General features: G+C 41.8%; 1 protein-coding gene across 2 annotated transcripts in view; it reads left to right on the top strand.

Moving 5' to 3' along the window:
* JAKMIP2 (janus kinase and microtubule interacting protein 2) overlaps positions 1-20,262 on the top strand; it is a 114,421-nt gene extending 94,159 nt beyond the window's left edge. For both annotated transcript variants that reach the window (XM_048488086.1, XM_048488087.1), the window contains exons 10-22: positions 263-391; positions 2,062-2,145; positions 6,278-6,340; positions 7,105-7,203; positions 7,978-8,076; positions 9,878-9,931; positions 11,421-11,486; positions 12,154-12,222; positions 12,380-12,457; positions 13,365-13,568; positions 13,906-13,971; positions 14,671-14,743; positions 18,769-20,262. In XM_048488086.1, the coding sequence (XP_048344043.1) occupies positions 263-391; positions 2,062-2,145; positions 6,278-6,340; positions 7,105-7,203; positions 7,978-8,076; positions 9,878-9,931; positions 11,421-11,486; positions 12,154-12,222; positions 12,380-12,457; positions 13,365-13,568; positions 13,906-13,971; positions 14,671-14,721 (1,062 nt within the window). In that variant the 3' untranslated portion in view covers positions 14,722-14,743; positions 18,769-20,262. The remainder of the gene's footprint in view (positions 1-262; positions 392-2,061; positions 2,146-6,277; positions 6,341-7,104; positions 7,204-7,977; positions 8,077-9,877; positions 9,932-11,420; positions 11,487-12,153; positions 12,223-12,379; positions 12,458-13,364; positions 13,569-13,905; positions 13,972-14,670; positions 14,744-18,768) is intronic.
* The last annotated feature ends 795 nt before the right edge of the window (positions 20,263-21,057 follow it).

Here is a 21,057-nt window from a genome sequence, read left to right as displayed (position 1 = left end):
ACTTGCCTTAGTTCAATCAATTCCTATGAAGCTAAACATCAGATTTTCTTTGCTTTAAAATGCATTTTTGATCCATGAGATTAAGAGCAATTATTCATTTTATATTTAAATTTTGTAAACTGTTTCTAAATCCCGGAACACTTCGTAGAAATATTTGTGGCTTCTAAGCAATGGCCCATTCTAAGCCACTCTAAGACATTCCACATTTTTGCAAAGTTTTTGCACCTGATATTCATCCAAGATTTATTTCCTTCCCCTGCAGAGTTTAGCAGCTGAAGAATCAGAGCTGCGATTTCGGCAATTAACTAAGGAGTACCAGGCCCTGCAGCGAGCATACGCCTTACTGCAGGAACAAACCGGAGGGCTCATAGATGCTGAACGAGAAGCCAAGGTCAGCATTTGGCAAGGGCAGTGCACAAAGATTCCAGCTTTGATAATATTGGGAGCAAATGAGATGGATGTTGGAGGAAACCCAAAAGGGTGTAGCAAGAGTTGGACTATTGTTGTTGTTGCTTATAGATAATCATCAGCGAAAGTGGCTGTTTTCAGAGATGCAGAAGAAGAAGAAGAAGAAGAAGAAGAAGAAGAGTTTGGATTTCTATCCCCCCTTTCTCTTCTGCAGGAGACTCAAAGGGGCTTACAATCTCCTTGCCCTTCCCCCCTCACAACAAACACCCTGTGAGGTTGGTGGGGCTTTGAGAGTTCCGAGAAGCTGTGACTAGCCCAAGGTCACCCAGCTGGCGTGTGTGGGAGTGCACAGGCTAATCTGAATTCCCCAGACAAGCCTCCACAGCTCAGGCGGCAGAGCTGGGAATCAAACCCGGTTCCTCCAGATTAGATACACGAGCCCTTAACCTCCTACGCCACTGCTGCTCCTTACTCCAAGGACCTTACAGTCTAACAGGAAATCCTAAACAAGGCTAATGCTCTTCTATTTCCATGTACTTCAGTGGACAGAAGTGTTTAAGACTGTTTAGGATTGTATATAAAGAGGAAAAAATAATAGAGGGAGAAAATGAGAGGGGAGGGTGGGAGAGGCCGAAGGATGCTGAGGGATCAGTGTGAGCAAGTGCATGTTTCACATATGTTGGCTTTGTGCATTTCTAGAGAAATACGATCCAACACCAGCCCACTTCAGGCACACATCTGCTGTTGTTTTGACTATATAGGCTGAATTGGTGCGATTTCAAAAAGTATACACATGTGACACAGATGCATGCCCCCATTTTGTATGGTATAAAGGAATGCTGCTTTGCAAAATGTAACAGATGCCATATGCTTTCTGGGCTCAGACTCCCGTTCATGAGCACACATTTGTAAATACGTGACTGCTAGATGTGATCATTCAGAATCTAACCAAGATACTGCAGTGCTGGGTTTCAGAGTCATGCAAGTTAGTTATATACAGTACACAGTAGACAAAATGCTGTGCTACAGCTATATTCTTTTGACCTGATGCCAGTATATTAGCAATAGCAACTATTTCATTCTCTCACTTTTCTGTCTTCTCTCTTACCAACATAACCTTTACAGTAGGGCTGGCACTATTTTGTTGATTTATTTTGTTGAGCAGTTGGTGTACTGAAGATCACTGAAAGTAAGGCAAGATTTTCCACACTCAGCACACATGGCTTAGTTCAATGCGGAATATAAAAAATTAATAACTCTAAAACCAGAAGGTGACTGGTCCTGCATCAAGCCCAAGGCAAAGCTGAGTGAACAGTCTGCCTGAAATACTGCCAAATCTGCCTGAAATACTGCTGGCTCTGCAGTGAGGCATGTGGCCCTTAGGCAGTGGATTGGGGGTGAGGGCATGAACCTATCGAAGTAGGCGTGAAAGAATGTTAGCTGTTATAGCTCCTGGGTAGAGATGGTGAGAGGCAGGGGGAGGGCAGGGCAGTGGGAGGGCACCCTTTGTTGAGCCACCACAGCTCAAATACTACTGGATGAAAACTATGATGGTTGGATTTAGCAAATAGATATGAAATACAGAGAAAATTAGGCACATTACAATGAACTCAGTAGGTTTTTTAAATTATGGTATGACATTTACTTTAACAGGCACAGGAGCAGCTCCAAGCTGAAGTCCAGAGGTATAAAGCTAAAATAGAAGATCTGGAAAAAACCTTGGCCCAGAGAGGACAGGTAGATACTTAATGCGTGATATTTTGTAATCTGCTTTGGTCTATGTCTGTAGCAGTTAATAATATGGTTTGCTGTATAAGGTGATGCTAAAAAGATATGCTTCATCACAGGCAATCAACTATTCAAAGGGGGCCTGCAAAGAATATGAGAGAAGCACAGAAAAGGGTGATATGTAACATACAATTGTATGTGACATACAATTCTGATTTCTTTCCTATTCATGAAATGCAGTCACCTTGAATGTGTAGCAGGATGCTTGATTAATGTGGAACTAAAAGTCCAATCCAGAGTGGGTTGTGTGTGAATCCATTGTGGAACTGGTGCAGGATCACACCGACCTGGGTGCCCACCTCACCATCACAAAAGGCAAATACACCAGTGGGGTGAGTGAATATGTGATTAGCGGGGTACTACATGACTCTGCAGCACCTGAACCCAAAAATCTAGACTGAAACAGCATCCATTGGGCACAAAGGTGATTTCCTCACTGGCAATTAATCCTGGGATAGTCACCCGAAATATCCAGGTTCCCTCGAGATCTCCTCACAGCCGAACCGTAAAAGACAGATCAGTCCCATTTCTGGTGCTTCCACCCCCCTCTTATCATGGGATTTTCCTGGACCTGCTTGTATATGCACCTTTTTGAAAAAACACTCCAATGGGAGCTAATAGGAGATGGGGGCTACACATTTGAGGGTCCATAACTTTGGCCCCCCATGAACCAAACTTCACCAAACCTGGGTGGTATCATCAGGAGAGTATCCTAAAGATACTCTGAAATTTTGGTGCTGCTAGCTTAACAATTGCACCCCTGACAGCAGGCATCCCTCCAAGGGGCAGGCCTAGATGTCTTCACTAGAAACATGCTGCAGTGGGGATGTTGGAACCTGGATGAAAAAGTGTTGATTCTTTTGAAACTTGATTGTATCTAGATTAAATTTTTAGTGGGAATTTGGCCAAAACCTCACTCTGGCAGGGGCGGTCCAGGTGTGGTCCTGCAGGTAGAGCTGACTGGTCATCTTCCAAAGGGCTTTCAGCCAGGGAATGCCCCCTACTCTGGCAGCAGAGTTAAAACATGAAAAAGTGTGCCATAACTCTGTGGCTTCAGTGGGGTTTCTGGGTGACAAGAGTTGTCATCCATTTTTGCCCTATCAGCGCCACCTGGAAACCCTTTGGAGGTGGCAGGGCTGTACCACTGCAGCACCATCCTCAGCTGCCTCACACTTACCCCCCACCCTGGATTGAGCTGTTAGTGTGGTAATACTGAAAAGGAGTTGAACCAGTACAGGGAGAAAAATGTCTATCTTACCTGCATTATGTCTTCCTAATTGGCAGCCCAATCAGGACCAATTAATGCAAGATCTTTTCCCTAATCATGCAGCATAATATATCTGTACATAATATATCTGACAAAAGTGCTGTTTACAGTTTACAGTAAATACATATACAATCATATACAATATACACTTAATTTTTAGTAGGTAATTCTCATGTTACATTCAGTACATATAACAATTAAATGTGTGATATAAACCCCAGCCTTCAAGTTTAGTCACATTTCAGGGAAAAGCTGGGTCTTTCCAGAAATCAGGATAGTAGTACTGGTCAGAGCTCATCTGTTCCTTAAGTGCTAGTAAAGCAAAAAATAATCCATTTGGCTATCTTTCAATTTACAGCTAGTGTAGAGTTAAAGAATGCTATGAGTTGCTGGCTAAATGCTTCTTTGGCAGTGTTCCACCTTGGCCTGGGCATTAGATGTTGAAGAGTCAGAAGATGCCTTCGGCATATGCTGTGTTTGCATTAAAGTTATGACCCTGATTGGGATCAGCAACTACTTTACTGTCCTCTATAGCTGTTTTAAAGAAAAAATCACTGGTGCCGTAGGAATCAAAGTGTTGGAATAGGATCTTAATCCAGTTACACCAGTAGAGTGTCCTTTCTGGCTTCAGAGGTGGTTGTACCATCCTCCTCTTCCTGGCTGGACAAGCACCCTCTTCCATCTGGGTCTGCCAACCACTACTTCCTCCTGCTCTAAGAGTTCTTTTTTGTTCTCCCCACTACTCCACCAATCATCCATCACCACCCCTTATTTGTGGCTCTCTTCCTTCTTCCTGGTCTTTAACAATCTGTTAACGCAAGTGCCACTCACCCAAATTGCACCACATTGCAAAAAAAGGCATGGTATAAATGACGTAAATAAATAAATTTTATTTATTTATTATATTTTTATCCCATTCTTTCTGTAAGTAGCTTGCGGGGTACTCTGCTCTTTTATTTTATCCTCACCACAATCCTGTGAGGTAAGTCAGGGTGAAAGTGAGTGACTGGCCAAAAGTCACTCCAACCCTCTGACCACTATACCACCCTGGCTGCAGTTCAAAACTCTTCTTTACCTTAAAGGGACAAGTCCAATTGTAACATGCCACTGATACCATAATGAAAATTGTATTGCAGATTCTTCATTCATTGCTGAGTTGAAATTGGTATAACTGGCAGACTGAGCCATGAGCCAGGAAGTCCCTGGTGTAAACTTATTAGGGGGGTCTTAGGCAAGAACGTATGCTCCCCAAGCCTCAGTTCACCATCCACAATATGGAGATAATGATTTTATGGGTTCAGTTTTTAAAGGTTCAAACATGTGTCCCAATTTCCCTTCTTTCCTTCAGCTATAACAAGGATAATTAAAAGACTCTTTCCTGGTGCTTGACTATTATCTGATAGTCTTTGCTTTTTGGAAACTGGGTTCACAGCTGCATTGTTCGAAAAAACTCAATTTAAGTTATTTTGAGGTTCCTTGGAACAGCTACCCCATTCCTGCTTTGTTCTATCACTGAGGCTTGTCTCTGCATGGGCTTCAACAGCCAATTGTTCCTTGCTTAAAGGAGTATCTGGAGTCCTGAGTGCAGAACTCTACACATGCTTGGAAGCTATGGCTTCATTTTGTCTTAGCATTGAGGAAACTGAGGCACTAAGTATTTTCTCATTTCCTTGAGAAAGAGGGGGCTTGGGAGTGGTTCATCTTCATCATTTGTCCTATTGCTTTCTTCTAAAAGTTTTATTTCAGTTACTGCGCTTTGCAGTTTGGCTTTCATTTGAGCAGTTTCTGCCTTGATGGTTTTTAGCTCTGACTTTATTTTACCAAGTTCACTCTGGGTCAGTGATGTAGGTATAGATTTTTATGGGGGGGGGGGTTCAGGAGCGGCCTCAGTGCTTATAAAAGCACTGCTCTCTGAGGCGAGGGACACAGACTCCCCCGCCCCTCCACCCCCCACCACCGGCTGGGCTCCCAGCCAGCAGATGGCAGTTCCTCCTGCCCTCCCCTCCGGTCGGAGGCGTAGCTAGGGAAAATGGAGCCCAGCACAAAATCTGAGTTCTGCGGGCCCCTCCCCCTGCCATGGGCGGTTGCTGTGATGCTGGAATCCACCCCCAAACAGCATCACTTTCAATGGTATTTAAACTAGGGAACCTAGATTCTCCTTTTAAATCCACCTTAAAGGGAGAATCTGTGGTCCCCATTTCAAACAACATTGAAAGTGATGCTGTTTTGGGGTGGATTATTCCCTACCCAGAAACAGCATCACTTTCAATGTTTACCCGAAGTGGTGGGAAGTCTCTCCCTTTTATTGTGGGGAAATTAGTTGGCGCAGACTTTTGGCTTGCAAAAGGCCGGGCAACCTGGGGTCTTGAATGCCTATTTATACAAGAGTCAGCTTTTGTATAGAAACACCCAGGAGAGTGGATCAAAGTTTAACAATTTTTATTAAGGGATAAAAAGGGATTTTATTAAGGGATAATAACACAGGCACACTTAATAAGGCTTAATGGAACCTATACGCGCATGATCCCTAGGATGCCAGATCCCAGAGATACACTAAGGAATGAGGGGGGGAGAGCAATAGACATTATAGTCACCTGATCCTGGAGTGGAACGGTCCGATGAACAGGACTGAGAGACCCATGCTTAGCTCTGTGGAACAGTATCACAGACAGAGACTTGTCCAGAGATACTGAACTGATTTTATGGGTTTTGACAAGGATTACAACATCATAATATACATGAAATGCTTTGAACTCTTGAGATTGCTATACAAATGCTCAGCATTATTACTACTTGTTTGTTTTAATAAAACAGGACTCCCACTGGGTAGAGGATAAGCAACTTTTTATCAAGAGGAATCAGGAGCTTTTGGATAAGGTATGTTCAATCATGAATGCCCACATGGTGCACCATAATGTGGACTTTGGTGCCCAAAAGCGGAACAGCTTTACGCAAGTCTGTCCAGTTCCCACTTATATGTTGAGAAGACATTTTTGTCTTTTTACATTCAAAAAATGATCATCCAGCTTGCAGACTGACACAAAAAACAGATGGAGACACTTTACTGGAATTTATTTATGAAGAAAAAACAGATTGGGGTGGTTCCAAAAATGCCCTCCTGTGCAAGAAAAGGAGAGTCTGTTATTTCCCCAGATTTTATACAGTAGCATTCCCAATTATACATCCCACACTACCACTCAGGAAAATCTTTCTGAGTTATGTGGAGTTTTGGAAGGGAAAAATGTGTTCTACAAACAAAGCTTCAATCCTGGTTCATCAGTTTTAACTCACTAGCTCCAAAATTCAAGAAATCAAGAACACTTAAAATGTTGCAGTAATTTTCTTTTCAGCCACAAAGACTTAAGAATCTCCCCAAAGTCCCAAATCAGCAGATATGACAATGATGCAGTGTGTTGATCTGCCTTTTTCCATTTTTAAATGCAACCTTGTTTACATCACAAAATTTCTAACCTCTGTGAGACTTTGATATGTTTTTCATTATCACGTTGACAATGAAGTTAAAACAAGTGAATGCTTTTTTCCTTAAGTGTACATCATGGGAAAAAGAGAGGGAAGGTTGTGATAAACTGCATGTGTTTTGGAAACTATCAACCAATTATAAATTTATGTCTTCCTTCTAGATTGAAAAATTGGAAGCAGACAACAGTCGGTTGCAACAAGAGCTACAGGATGCCAGAGATCAGAATGAGCTGTTGGAATTCCGAAATCTAGAACTTGAAGTAAGAAGTTGTAAAGTCCTTATTGTACAGCAATTCATAAGGAAAGAGATCGGAACTGATCTGCTTTGATTATATCTTTAAGAGTAATTGACGTGCAATTATAACTGAGCTTGAAATAGGAGCATGTGATGAAACTGTTAGTTCCTTCCCATAAAAATAAACAGCAACCCCCTCCACAAACAACATGATGCATATGTCTTGGCCTCTTCTTGAAGGAGGAAAAAATCATTGTTCTAGAAAACTAAATGATGAATGGGTATCTAATAAATAGACAGTAGCTTGGAACTACCAGTGGGAGGTGCTGAGGGTCTGGAATTTTCCTTGTTTCCCCTCTCCCCTTGAGCCCTTTCTCTGTCCCAGGGAATTTTATGTCTAGGGTTGAGGGACTCATATGTACTAATAGCCATATGGGTCAGACAGCTGCAGTGGTGAGGGGCGATGGACAGAATTGCTCCTTTCTCTTTCATAAGCAGAGCTCTGCTCACCCAAGAGGCAGAAAAGGGATCTTTTTCCCTTTCTCTCTCCACTACATCTGCCCAACCTGCATGGCTATTAGTGCATGTAAGCTCCTCAACCTTCCCATTCCCTATGGTGTCTTTCTGACCCTAGTATAGTTTATTCTTGAGGTCAGAAAGGACTCCTCACCTTCCTGCCACAAAGGTGGGGAAGCTCCCATCACCTTTGTGCCTGTGGATTGTGCGATTTAACCAATGTACTCTGTTTATTGTACAGCATAAGTATATACTTTCTGATGCCATTATGTTTTATGTCAAGGAAAGAGAAAGAAGGTCTCCACCATTTAATCTTCAGATCCACCCATTCTCTGATGGTGTAAGCGCTCTTCAGATCTACTGCATGAAAGAAGGTGTCAAGGTACGTTAATAGATTCACTAAAAAGGTGGAGCTCATGCCAGAGTAGTGCTGATTATTCTATCATGTGCAGGTAAGCACATGATGTGCTTCTCAGGCCCTTTCCGCACATGCAGAATAATGCACTTTCAATCCACTTTCAATGCACTTTGCAGCTGGATTGTACTGTCCGAAATAGCAAAATACACTTGCAAACAATTGTGAAAGTGGATTGAAAGTTCATTATTCTGCATGAGGGCCTCAGAATCACACCCACTGACCATACCCCCAGTGCCTTCCGTTCAAGCATTTTGTATACACAGAGTTTGCATAGATACACCTGAGTATTCATAGTCTGCTGTATGCATAATCCCCTATTTTCCAGGGTACCAGATCACAAATACAGAAGCCTATATGCATTCCTTGAATATGGGGGGCAGGGGCTGGGCATGGGACCAATGGGCACAACCCCATTCATCTTCCCCCACACATTCATTTAATATCTGAACAGGGTTTTTATGAGCACAAACAGTCATTTTGATCTGAAACCCAGACTAACAATTTGGGGTGCTAGAAAAGGTGAGCACTAGAAAAGATGCTGTGAGATCTGTGATTTTGAAAAACAAATAACAGCTGCATATTAGGTTATCGGGCGCCACCTATATGTACATTTATGCTCGTATTAAATGCTAATGTTTAGTTCAGTTTCGCTGCTTTTATAAGTTTTATAAGTTTTAAGTCAATTATACTGGTTTATGACTGTATTTATTATATTCTGTACACCGCCCAGAGCCCTTCGAGGACTGGGCGGTATAGAAGCCTAAAGTATAAATAAATAAATAGAGGCTGCAGTCAAAGACAGGTTTTGACCCCTCCACTGTGGATGCTTTTGCCAATTGAAACTTCAAGCTCACACTGGGAGGATCCGCTCACGGATATCTATGCTTCTCTGCTGATTAGACCTTTTGTCATTTGCAATCATGAGTGCTGAAATCATGAGTTCAGCAGTCATAGCTTGGGACACAGCTGCATGTCTCCTATAGGGAAGGGACAATGACAGCAAATGGCGCTTCCTTGTGCCAGAATGCAGCCCAGACTACGGCATGGTTCAGTAGTGCTAGCGTGATTTAAGCAAAGCACTATAGGGCATTACTATACTCAGTTACTCAGACAGGAGAACATGGGCATTGGGAGATATAATCTTAGGTGAACAGACCCCTGGTTAAAAAGCAGGAGACAGAAGATTTTGCCAAATGCTAGACTTTCCAGTCTAATCCTTGTTTGGCAACTTGGTTGTTATGCAGAATTCTGTTTCTTAATTCAGCAGTATGGTTGTGGAGTCCCCAGCTCAGTCATTTTAAAAGCTTATAGCAAAAGTGATGTTGAACTGGATTTTATTCAGTGTCAGTGGGGAAAATCAGCAGAGGAAGATTTCCTCCGCCCATCCCACAAGGAATTATCTGTTAGCCTCAAAAAAGTGAGGCTGAGGGTTGGAGAGATCCACGTGGATTAAAAGTTGTACAAGAGCTGCTGCGCTGAATGGAGGAAAGCAAGCAGACAATCCCTCTTCCCCCTTCTGTCAGGGCAACATGGAGCCGGCAGGGGTTTCTTTCCACACCATAGTGCAACCTCTACTGTTGCTTGGCTTTTCATTCATGTAAGTGCCCAGTACTCAGCACTGTATTTTTTGAGAGTGTAGGCAGCTGCTTTGGGTAGGGGAGGTAGGAAAATATTACTCCCACTGATACTGCATAGAATTCTTCCCAGTACTAATTCCAAAAAGTTATAATTCTTGAACTTCTTATTTGTACCATCTATTTTTTAGGATGTTAGTATTCCAGACCTCATAAAGCAGTTGGACATCTTGGGTGACAATGGGGTAAGTAATCTGTTTATTTTATTTTGTTTTGTTTACCGCCCAGCTTTCTCACTGAGACTCATGGTGGATTAAACAATTTAAAATAGGCAGGTTGAATAGCATGATAACATAAGATCTCTGATAAAGAGTGCAATATGTATAGCTGACCAGTTAATGTGATTTACAGCAACATAAGGAAAACTGTAAGGATATAGAATAAAATTATTTGCTCCATGATAAATCCGATAAAATTCTCCCAGCTGTTATTGTTCCTTTCTATAGTTTTATTTTGAAGTTCCTATTATCGTATATACTTGTGTATAAGCCAAGTTTTTCAGCCCTGTTTAAAGACTAAGAAAAGCCCCCTCAGCTTATACCCGAGTCAGCAAATTTTTTCTAGCAATCACAAGCTGCAGCCGGCAGACTCTAATGAGGCTGGGGCAGGGCGGGACAATCTCCTTGCAGCTGCGAAGCTGCTTGTTGCTGCCCTCCCGGAGGGCGAATAGGGGAACCCCCACAGCCGCAGGGTCTTCAGGCCTCTATCTAACAAGGCTGGGGCGGGGCGGGACAACCTCCCTGGACCTGCACTCACCGCTGCTTGTTGCTGCCCCTCCCAGAGGGGTGAAGGGGAACCCCAGGGAGAGAGCATTCCTGGCTGGCTGGGCTTCATCAAACCCAGCCAGCAGGCAGAGACTCCTTGGAGCAGTGAGAGTGACATCAGAAGTTGCCCTTTTAGTAAGAACTCTCTCTACCTAGGCTTCTTGAAAAAACCCAGCCAGCTGACAGGCAGGGAGCTCCTTATCTTTGGCAGTGACATCAGGGGATTCACTGCTCAAATAAGTGAGCTCCTCTCTGCCTGGGCTGGGTTTGAAGAAGCTCAGTTAGCGGTAGGTAGGGAGTCCTTATTTTGGCAGTGACATCAGGGATTCACTGCCCAAATAAGGAGCCTCTTCCGGGTTGGCTTGAAGCCTAGTTAGCGGGTAGAGCTCCTATCGGGCAGTGACTCCCCCTGATGTCACTGTCCAAATAAGGAGCTCCCTCTGCCTGCCGGCTTCCCACCCTCGGCTTATATGGGAGTCAATAAGTTTTCCCAGGTTTGGGCAGTAAAATTAAGTGCCTTGGCTTATACACGGTTCGGCTTATACACAAGTATATACGGTATGTAGTATTTCTGTCAGGTTTTTTTTGTTGGTAAGAATGTCTTTGTCACTGATCCAGTGTCAAATGTACTTTGCAGTGTGCACATAGCAGTATGCATGCAGACTTCCTTGTTTATTTTAAGTTTTGTACATGCATCCTTTTGCATACAACATTGCTTCATTCATTTTGAGGCAAAAATAGAAAATCCCTTGCAGATGTGAAAGCTGTGGAAGCACTTTAGAATCTTTGCACACATAATGGTTTTCTGGATAGAGACATCAAAGCTGGGTTTTCTTTTCAAGGAATCACTACCTGTTTAGACTGTTGCTGCTGTGTCCTTATCTTGATTTTCTGCTTTTTGAATTTACAGAATTTAAGAAATGAAGAGCAAGTAGCCATAATCCAAGCAAGCACTGTATTATCCCTGGCAGAAAAGGTACTATTTGTGTAGCTACAACATCAAGCATATCTATTATGAGCTATGTTCTACAGACTAGACATCAACTTCCTTTTTCAGTAATTATGGGGAAGTATGCAGATTCCGTGACAATTTAGACTGAATGAATGATTGTGAAATAGTGAAAGTTGCACTCCATGGATGGAAGCCATTCCATTTTTGGGACCACTCAGCTGGATTCAGTGAAAGAATGGAATGAATAATGATAAAATTTGGATCTCCTCAAAAATGTCCTATACCATCCTAGTGTTTGCCAGGTGAAAATTTCCTCAAAAGGGCATTAGAGGGATGGGCACAGAGTGATCACAGCTGGCTGCCAGACATATAGGAATAGTGGGTAGTGATTCAGGGTCAGCACTAGCAACCTTCTTTTTGTACAGTAACATTGATACATTGATAATGCAAACAACCGCAGGCAAAATGCTGCGATCTAATTTTCTGAAAAGATGGCAAGGCTTTTTTGTGTGTGTATTCCACTGTTTGTCATTTAAGTTTACAAAAATACTATAAACAATAGGTTGCAAATTTATTTTCATTTATATAGAGACATATTTACAAACCACAGCAAATTGGGAGAAATGTAAATCTATAAAACTATTTTCCAATATTTTAAATACACTGTTTTTTCCATTGTTTTGTCCTGTAGTGGATACAGCAGATTGAAGGGGCTGAAGCAGCTCTGCACCAGAAGATGATGGAACTGGAGAGTGACATGGTAAGGTGAAACATGCCTTTGCATTGATTTTGTATTTGATTCACACACAGCATTTTGAATATGGAAGTGTACTTGAACACTGAGTGTTTCTGAATAACTAACTGACTGACTAATTAGCTTTGCCTTTTTTTCCCTTCAAAATTGTCATCAATTGTAGGAGCAGTTTTGTAAAATAAAAGGTTACCTAGAAGAAGAGCTGGACTACAGAAAACAAGCTCTTGACCAAGCCTACATGGTAAGTTAAAAATCAATGTGCTTCATTCGTTCATCCGTTCATTCATTCATTCATTTATTCATTCATTCATTGAAGATTCTGATTTGGCTGACCCATGGACTGAATGGAACACAGACTACTTGCAATTTAATACAAAATACATGAACTTGGAAATGAGCTCTCATTACCTAATGGAGCTGATATTCAATTATGTTTCTTTTTTAAGTTTTAAGGAGGTAGATCATTTTCCTAGGCCAAGTAAAAGTAAATTCAACCCTGTTCATGGTGATTTTTGCCTACATATCAGCACACATCTGGAGCTCTCACAAGCATAGAGGCCTCCTCTTTATTTATTTCAGTAGCTGGAAGCATATTGGGATGGATCCTGTGATCTGCAGGCATAAAAAGATTGTGGTATCTTCTCTCCCTTTCCTCTGGAGTACTTTCCAACTCTGCAAAAGTTTATTTCCATGGTGGAGGGATTTGTGTGTGCTAATGGCCATATGTTTGGGCTGCTGTGGTGGGGAAGGGGGTAAAGTTGCTCCTTTTCCCTTCTATGAACAGAGCTCTGCTCATGCAAGAGGCATGAAATGGCTTCAGGGTGTTAGGAGGGTAGGGAAGATCTTGGACCATCAGTGTCTCCTACGGTGGTTCATGGGATCCAAGCCCTAATCCTGTGCACTTGCAGCTGCCTCCACTATTGAAGTCAATGGGAAAGGCTAAGTGTGCTTGACAATGTTCATTAAAGTTTTGACAGAGTAATATATCTAGCTATAGATAAATGTCATGACATTTCCATTGTCACTGTAATCTAGGAATTCTGTCTGTCTTCTACACAACAGTACAAAATTGTTTGCTTTAATCAAAAGCACACATGATTCCTATGAGGCTGTATCCCATAACCATCTTTTGCTATTGTGTTGCTTAGAGAATCCAGGAGCTTGAAGCTACTTTGTACAATGCCTTGCAGCAAGAAACAGTGATAAAGTTTGGAGAATTGCTAAGTGAGAAACAGCAGGAAGAACTGAGAACTGCTGTAGAAAAACTAAGAAGACAGATGCTGAGAAAAAGCAGAGAATATGACTGTCAGATCCTACAGGAGAGGATGGAGTTGCTTCAGCAAGCACATCAGGTGAGATGCAGATGACAGAAGAAATCTGTACAGGTTTATTTTGCAATAATGTACAGTGTGCTATCCTTGTTTTATAAACTGTAAAACAACAGACATAATCCAGCTAAATTACTTTTGAATCTTGTTGATACCACTAAATTAAATACATATTTTGCTCCCCACAGAAACCCAATATGATCCTAAGGCGCTTAACTTGGCTGGATTCTGTATATTCCACTGAAGCTAACAGCTACTTCTCATATATACAGGATCTTAGCATGGGAACCTTAAATACCTTTTGCTCAACCAAAGTTCATCCGCCCTAAAATTTCTTCCTACTTCTTGATTTATTTATTAGAGGATCCGAGATTTAGAAGATAAAACTGACATCCAGAAGAGACAGATCAAGGATTTAGAAGAAAAGGTTGGTTGTTTTATATTTTTAAAAAGAAAAGTACTGCACATTTAAGTATTTTCTGATGTTATCAACTCTAACTTCTTTTGTTAGCATCACTAGTGTAAGCTAATCACTCTGTGCTTGTGGATTTTTCACTCTGTGGATTCTCATCCAGTATTGTTTCAAGAGCTTTTCTGTAAACCTCTTCTTTTCCACTATGAAATAAGCTGTTTGTATTAAAAATATTATCCTGTTAACACTTATAAAGCTAACCAGTTGAACAATAACAAGCCAAAAGTCCCACATCAGCAGAAACCAGAGTGGGCCATCAACAGAATATATCCACAACAATCACCTTGAACAGGATATCAAATCTAAAGGGAGCCCGTACCCTGTGCAGTGCATTCTCTGATGACACCCTGTGAGACTTGATAAGTTTCTGCAGGGCTTGCAATGCTGAACTGGCCAGAAGTTAGCCTAGCTGAAGGAGAGACAGATGTACTGAACTGGGTTTGAAGTGTGTGGTGGGGTGCTTTGGGATTTTATATCTTAATTTTATCTGTATTATTTGATTTTTGTTGGTTTTTAGTTTATGATGATACTTGTTTAAGTGCTGCAAGTTACCATGAGAACCTTTGGATGAGCAGCAACTAAAATGAAATCTAACAAATAAATAAAATAATGTAGGAAAAATGCAACCTAATATCTTTTTTTTCCTTTCTGCAGTTTCTCTTTCTGTTCTTGTTCTTCTCTCTTGCCTTTATTCTTTGGCCTTGATGTCATTGTGCCTCTTGGGAAGGTAAGACAGGTTCTGTTATTCTCCCTTATGTATGTAAAATTTCCCATGTTTACAAGGAAAGAATCACTGCTCATCAGTGTTTGTTCAATGAACTTCTGAAATTAAGTAAAATACAGAAACATGGGCTGTTTCCGCACAGGTGGATAACAGCGACCCAGGGACTCTAAAAACTGTGTCCCTGGGGAGGGGTTCGCACAGCAGACACCACCCCCGAGAAGGGAGGCCTTTGAGAGGCGCTACTTCAGAACCTCGCTCCCAAACAAATAGACAGCCTTTAGCTGGAAGGCTGCATTTTATTTCACCGGCAGGCAGCTGTACCTCTCCTCCTGGCTTCTGGCAGCATTAGCAGAGAGCCAGAAGTTCTTGACCTGCGACTCCAAGACACTGCTGTTCCAATCTGCGGGGGAGAGGCATTCTCTTGATAGTGCAGAAAGCCTGTCTCACGAAGGCTGCGCTGACACCCTCCTGCCCTGCAGGGACCATCCCGTACAAAGCCCAGCAGTCCCGGGGAAAGTGCGTCAGCATTATTTATGCTGGCTGCTACCCCAGCTTAGTGCCCCACTATGGAAAGGAGCCATGAAAAGTAACTATAAAGAAGTGGTTTGGAGACTGATTTACTAAGGACCATTTTACATACTTTGGTTTTTCATCAAGTGTGCACTCAGCAGGAGGCTGCATCCACTTTTGGTGCCCCAATGAGTGCATGTGTACTACATGTGTACTTGCAAACATGTTTTTAGTACATTCATATTTTATCCAAGTTTGAGTTCACCTTCTCTATTGAAGCTTCCTCCTGGGATACTTGCAGCAGCCTTTTCTTTGATATTTAATTTTCTAGCATGTAAGCTAGTGAAATGTGGGCTAGACAATGCTACTAGTAGATGGATTTGTAATTGGTTGACTGATTGAACTCAAAGGGTGCTCATTAATGGCACCTCTTCATTCTAGAAAGGAGTGACTAGTAAAGTTCCACAGGGTTCTGTCCTGGGCCCAGTACTATGCAATATTTTTATCAACGACTTGGATGATGAAATAGAGGACATGCTAATCAAATTTGCAGATGACATCAAATTAGGAGGGGTAGCTAATACCCCAGAGGACAGAGTCAGAATTCAAAATTACTTGGACAGATTAGAGAGATGGGTTAAAAGTCGATAAAAATGAATTTCAACTAGAAATATATATGGGATACTAAGGATGCCGGAAAAAATGAAATGCACAGATGTAGGATAGGGCAGCTACCACAAGCTTCAGTATAACACTGCATTTGAAAGGGATCCCTGGGAGTCTTAAAGTAGACCATAAACTAAGCCACGGAGTCCCACAATAATTAGCAGTCACGGTCCAAGAAGAACCAAAGTAATTTTCAGCTGTATCCAGGAGTATAGTGCTCTAGGTCAGGGGTCTTGCAACCTGCAGCTCTCCAGATTATCCACCGTTCTACAGTTGTCTAAAGCCCCTGCTTTGTGGCTCACATACGTCTAGATCCAAGGGATGTAAATATACCTCTCTCTATTCTGCATTTGGACAAGATGCTTCACTTTGGGAATATTGTGTCCAGTTTACAGGCACCCATGAATTCAAGAAGGATGTGTAAGTTGGAACAAGTCCAGAGGAGGGCAGCTAAGATGAGTACAAAGGTATAGGAGATCCATGCCCTGCCTTAGAAGAGGTTTGGGGTGGGGAGCTGGGGATGTTTAGTCTGGAGAAGCGAAGTCTAAGGGAGGACATAATAGCTATGTTTAAATATTTGCAGGGATGCCATGTCGAAGAGGGAGCAAGCTTGTTTTCTGCTGCCTCAGAGATTAAGTCACAGAGTAATGGATTCAAGATGCAGGAAAAGAGATTCCACCTAAACATTAGGAAGAACTTGCCGACCATCAAGGCTGTTCGACAGTGGAAGTCACTGCCTTGGAGAGTGGTGGAGTCTCCTTCTTTGGAGGTTTTTAAACAGAGGCTGGATGAACATATGTCAGGAGTGCTTTGATTGTGTGTTCCTGCATTGCAGGGGGTTGGACTTGATGGCCCTTGGGGTCCCTTCCAACTCTATGATTCTATGATAGACCTCTGATGTGGTAGGAGAGAGCCAGACAGCCATTCCTTACTACATTGAAAAGAGAAAGGTGAAGAATTAGGCCTTAACGTGAGCAGCAGGGTTGATGGAGAGGGCTGACACAGCTCTCTCAGGAAAGTAACACAGCAATGTTTTCCAAGTTACTCACTGCTTCCTCTTCTGGAACTTATGCAAAAGAAATGGAGATGCTAGGAACACACCTCCATTAAACAATACCGAAACTATATCCTATACCACTTTCACACAGCACTTTTCCCCACTAGAATATATCTCCAGCATTATGGGCAATAAATAGGAATCCACAAGGACTTGGGAGAATTTCCCTCACCCCCACTGTTTCCTTCTTTCCCTTCCTTGAAAGCATTCATAGCTTCTCCCCATTTCCTGTCTTCTCTCTTTCCCACCCACCAGCCAACCTACCTTTATCTCTCCCTCTCTTCAGTTTTTCCTATCCTGACACTCTTTAGCCAGGAAAGCTATGGCCCAATTGCAGGGGGCTGGTTGCAAGGGTGTGCCCAGTTCACAATAGGGAACCTTCAAGGACTTGCAAAGAGTACCCAGTCCCTGTTCTGAAGCTCCAACTGCTATATCACAGTGGCTTTCATGGGGCAGCTACTGTTGAACTGTAGCAGACAGTCACATTTAGTCAAATCTTGGAAGTCAAAAGAAGTATCAAGTTACCCAGAGGTGGCTACCAGGACTGGGTTTGCCAACTTTCAGATGGAACCAAGAGATCTCCTAGAATTGAAACTGAACTTCAGATAAAATAGGATTGTCCCTCTGGACAAAATTACTACTTTGGAGAGTGAACTCAATGACATTATATTCACCTGAGTCCTCACTTCCTCCCCAAACCCCACGCTTTTCAGACTCCACCACAAAATCTCCAGAATTTTCACCCTGACACCCTAGTCAGGCCCACCCCAAGTTGCCCTACTTCAAAGGCCAAACAGCCCTGGAAAGGACCTGCCCACCTTTTGCTGAGAGAAACTGAAGCCTGGAATTCTGTGGTTGCCTAGCAAAAGCCACTCAGGGAATCCATTGCTTAAAGCTACAGGAGTTCCTTTTATCATTTTCAGGTTTGTGGAACCCCTAATACATTTTTAAAAATATTTTACATTTTTCTGCACACCTGGAGTTTTTTCAGACTTGTAGAAATATCTGTCTTCCCCTTTCACAGCTTGTCACTGGATTTAAGTATCCTTAGATTGACTTTACATTGATGGTGGTGGTGGTGGTGGTGGTGGTGGTGATGATGATGATGATGATGATGATGATGATGATGATATTGCTGCAAGTATAATGGCAGCTCCTTATATATGACGCTGTTTTGCCACTGTCTTTAGTGACAGTTGACATTTCATTCCCCTAAACATTTGATTTCCTCATCCATTATTATATATAGAAAGAATAAAACCATCGTGAATTCTTTGGAGGAAGGATGGATAAAAATATATAAACAGATATCAAAACTAGAAGTAAGCTTAAGGGGACAGGGTTTTTTTAATATAAAAAAGAGGATTAATATAGTTAACTGGGCTTCAGACATCAAGTTTATCATTAAAGGTTGAAACAAACTGCTTCATGGTTTTGTAATGATGAAATTCAAATATTCAATTATTTGCGTGATCCTTATATTCTAAAGTTTAAAAATTCTACGTTTTTTAATGAATTAAACCTGAAAATTCACTGGATGGTTTGACTAGGATCACAAATTAGATACTAGAATCAGGGTCAGGCTGAATATAGAATAAACAATTTGTTCGCTTCATTATCTTCAAGGGACTAGGAAATCTCTAGAGAAGTTTAAAATCCTGCTGTGTAGGAAATCTATTTACATTAATGTGTAACTTTCTTACAGGGTTTCCTGAAGAGCAGGCTGAAGTAGGAAGGTAACCAGAATCTGATTAATGCAGTCTCCTTTTCTTTTGATATTTTTCTTACATTCTAGAGTGACTGAAACACACAGAGAAGTCCTCAAAAGGGCAGATGCTTCCAAACCCATGAAGGAGAGAACACTGTTTACAACCACTTCAAAACAAAGCAACACTCTGTAGTCAAGACCACACCCACCATGTAGTTCAAAGCCATTATTCAAGATTTGTCACCTGACAGTTCCTGTCTAAAGCTACAATATATGCTGCACTTAATGAAATTCTAAAAGAGGGCAAAGAATATCCCATCAGTGTATATCACTAGAATTCAATTTTTAGCTAAAGGAAAAGCAAGAAACCACATTCAGCAGATTGAATGAAGGTATGTCAGGCAAGGAACCAAAGTTACTATGAACAGTCTATCCCTGCTGTGCAGGGGGATTATTTTAAACATAACACCAACTTCCCATGAAAGTCTTCAATAATGAAGGGAAGAGAGCAAAGGAAATGTACTGCGAACTCTAAGGGGACAATAAAACAGTCAATTTGGAAAGTCTGGCTTTCTTAATACAGGGACTCTTTTTCTTTCTGATTTTAAACTCAGGAACAATGACAGCTGCAATGTGAACAAAATGGGAGAAAATGTACTCTGTTTTTGTTTTGTAATGGGTAAAATATGTCAATGGAGTAGATACCATTTGAACATGACCTTGCTGCTGTCTCCAGGAGCAAGGAAAGGACGAATGTGAAGAATGAACATGGTGAGAACGGCTGACAGTGCTCTTGAAGATTCCTAACAATGCTGTAGTCTTATCTGTCATCAGGATTCTTTCACAGAGGACAGCGAGATAGACATGTTTGTTACATCAAATGAAGAACCCTGCAAGAACTCAACTTTCATTCCCCTAACCATTTAATGTATCTTTAGTAACTGGAAATAAAGTGGAAATGTCACCTGACTCCAAAATGGTTATGTCAGAGAGGAAGTCAACACCTGTTAATCAGACCTCAGCTTCCAGAAGAGTTTCTGCCTCAGTTCACCTATTAATGTACAAGTGAAATGCTTATAAACAATTTGTTTCCCCATGCCATGGTCACTTTCTAGTCAGCTGCATGAACCAAAATCAGGCTCTGGCTGCTGCACTAACACATAAAGGCATATGGAGGTGTTAAATGTAGCCTCCAGTTCATAATTAAGGTTTGGCATTTATCTCCCAGTTTACAGTACACTTCTCTCAATTTTATTAGATTTTCTTTGGGAAATGGCCTTTGCTCATAGAGCTTACCTTTTAGAGTCATTGGTTTGTACGCTGTGTACCATCAATTTGCATGGAGACTAACATCATCTCTTTGTTAAAGGCAGCAGCAGAGCCTGCTTCTGTTTATTAGCTCAACCTGGGTTCTGTTCCTTGTTGGCCCCATAGAACCTGCTCTTCCATTTCACTGATTTAGGACTCTTCCTCTCCCCTTGTGACTCTTCCTTGCCATGTGGTTAGAAGGAGTATGTTTCTTACCTGTGCCCTCACACAGTTTAAATACATTCAAGAAATTTAAATAAAGCAAGTCCAGCATTTGCTTGTAGTTGTTTGGTTCTCATAACGATGAGCAGCCTAGAGCTTCAGTTGTACATTGCTTGGCATTCAGAATGGGACTTAGCCTAGACAGATAGCAAAGCCTTGGACTCTTTTGAATGTCAGAATGCCACAAGAGCACTTTAAGCTCCTACCCTTCTCAAGTCATCATGCCTGGCTTCCCCATGCCTATATGTATTGCTTGTTCTGATGCCAGTTCTTTGAAAAGCCAAGGTTTTCTTATCAGTTCCTCATACAATGAAGATCATTGGGTTGAAATGGATGAACAACACTCCCTCATAATGGTGGTGAATGCACGTCATCACTTTTTCCATTCATATGGTAATTTTGCTGAATGTCCAGCAATGGAACTTTGAAAATGTAGGAGATTTCATTGGCCAGTTATATCTCACAAATATGTTCCTACAGCAGAAATATTGTGATGTTCTAGGCCAGGGATAGGGAACCTGCGGCTCTCCAGATGTTCAGGAACTACAATTCCCATCAGCCCCTACCAGCATGGCCAATTGGCCATGCTGACAGAGGCTGATGGGAATTGTAGTTCCTGAACATCTGGAGAGAGTCAGAGTTCTCCTCCCAAATTACCCTGTTCTAGGCTTTAGACTGCTAGAACATGGTATACAGGCAGCAAATAGTCATTCAGTTATGTGGAGCTTTGTTGCTGACTTTTAAGAAAATAGTTGGTTTTGTGGCTTGGTTCCTAAACAGAGCATCTACAGGAAGACCATTTTCTTGTCTCTTACTGTAGCCTCCAGTGCCCCACAAAACTGCTCC

This window comes from Sphaerodactylus townsendi, linkage group LG03, assembly GCF_021028975.2.
Source record: "Sphaerodactylus townsendi isolate TG3544 linkage group LG03, MPM_Stown_v2.3, whole genome shotgun sequence".
Lineage (NCBI taxonomy): Eukaryota > Metazoa > Chordata > Lepidosauria > Squamata > Sphaerodactylidae > Sphaerodactylus > Sphaerodactylus townsendi.
Note: the sequence above shows the minus strand (reverse complement) of the source record. Positions and strands in the feature narration are given on the sequence as shown.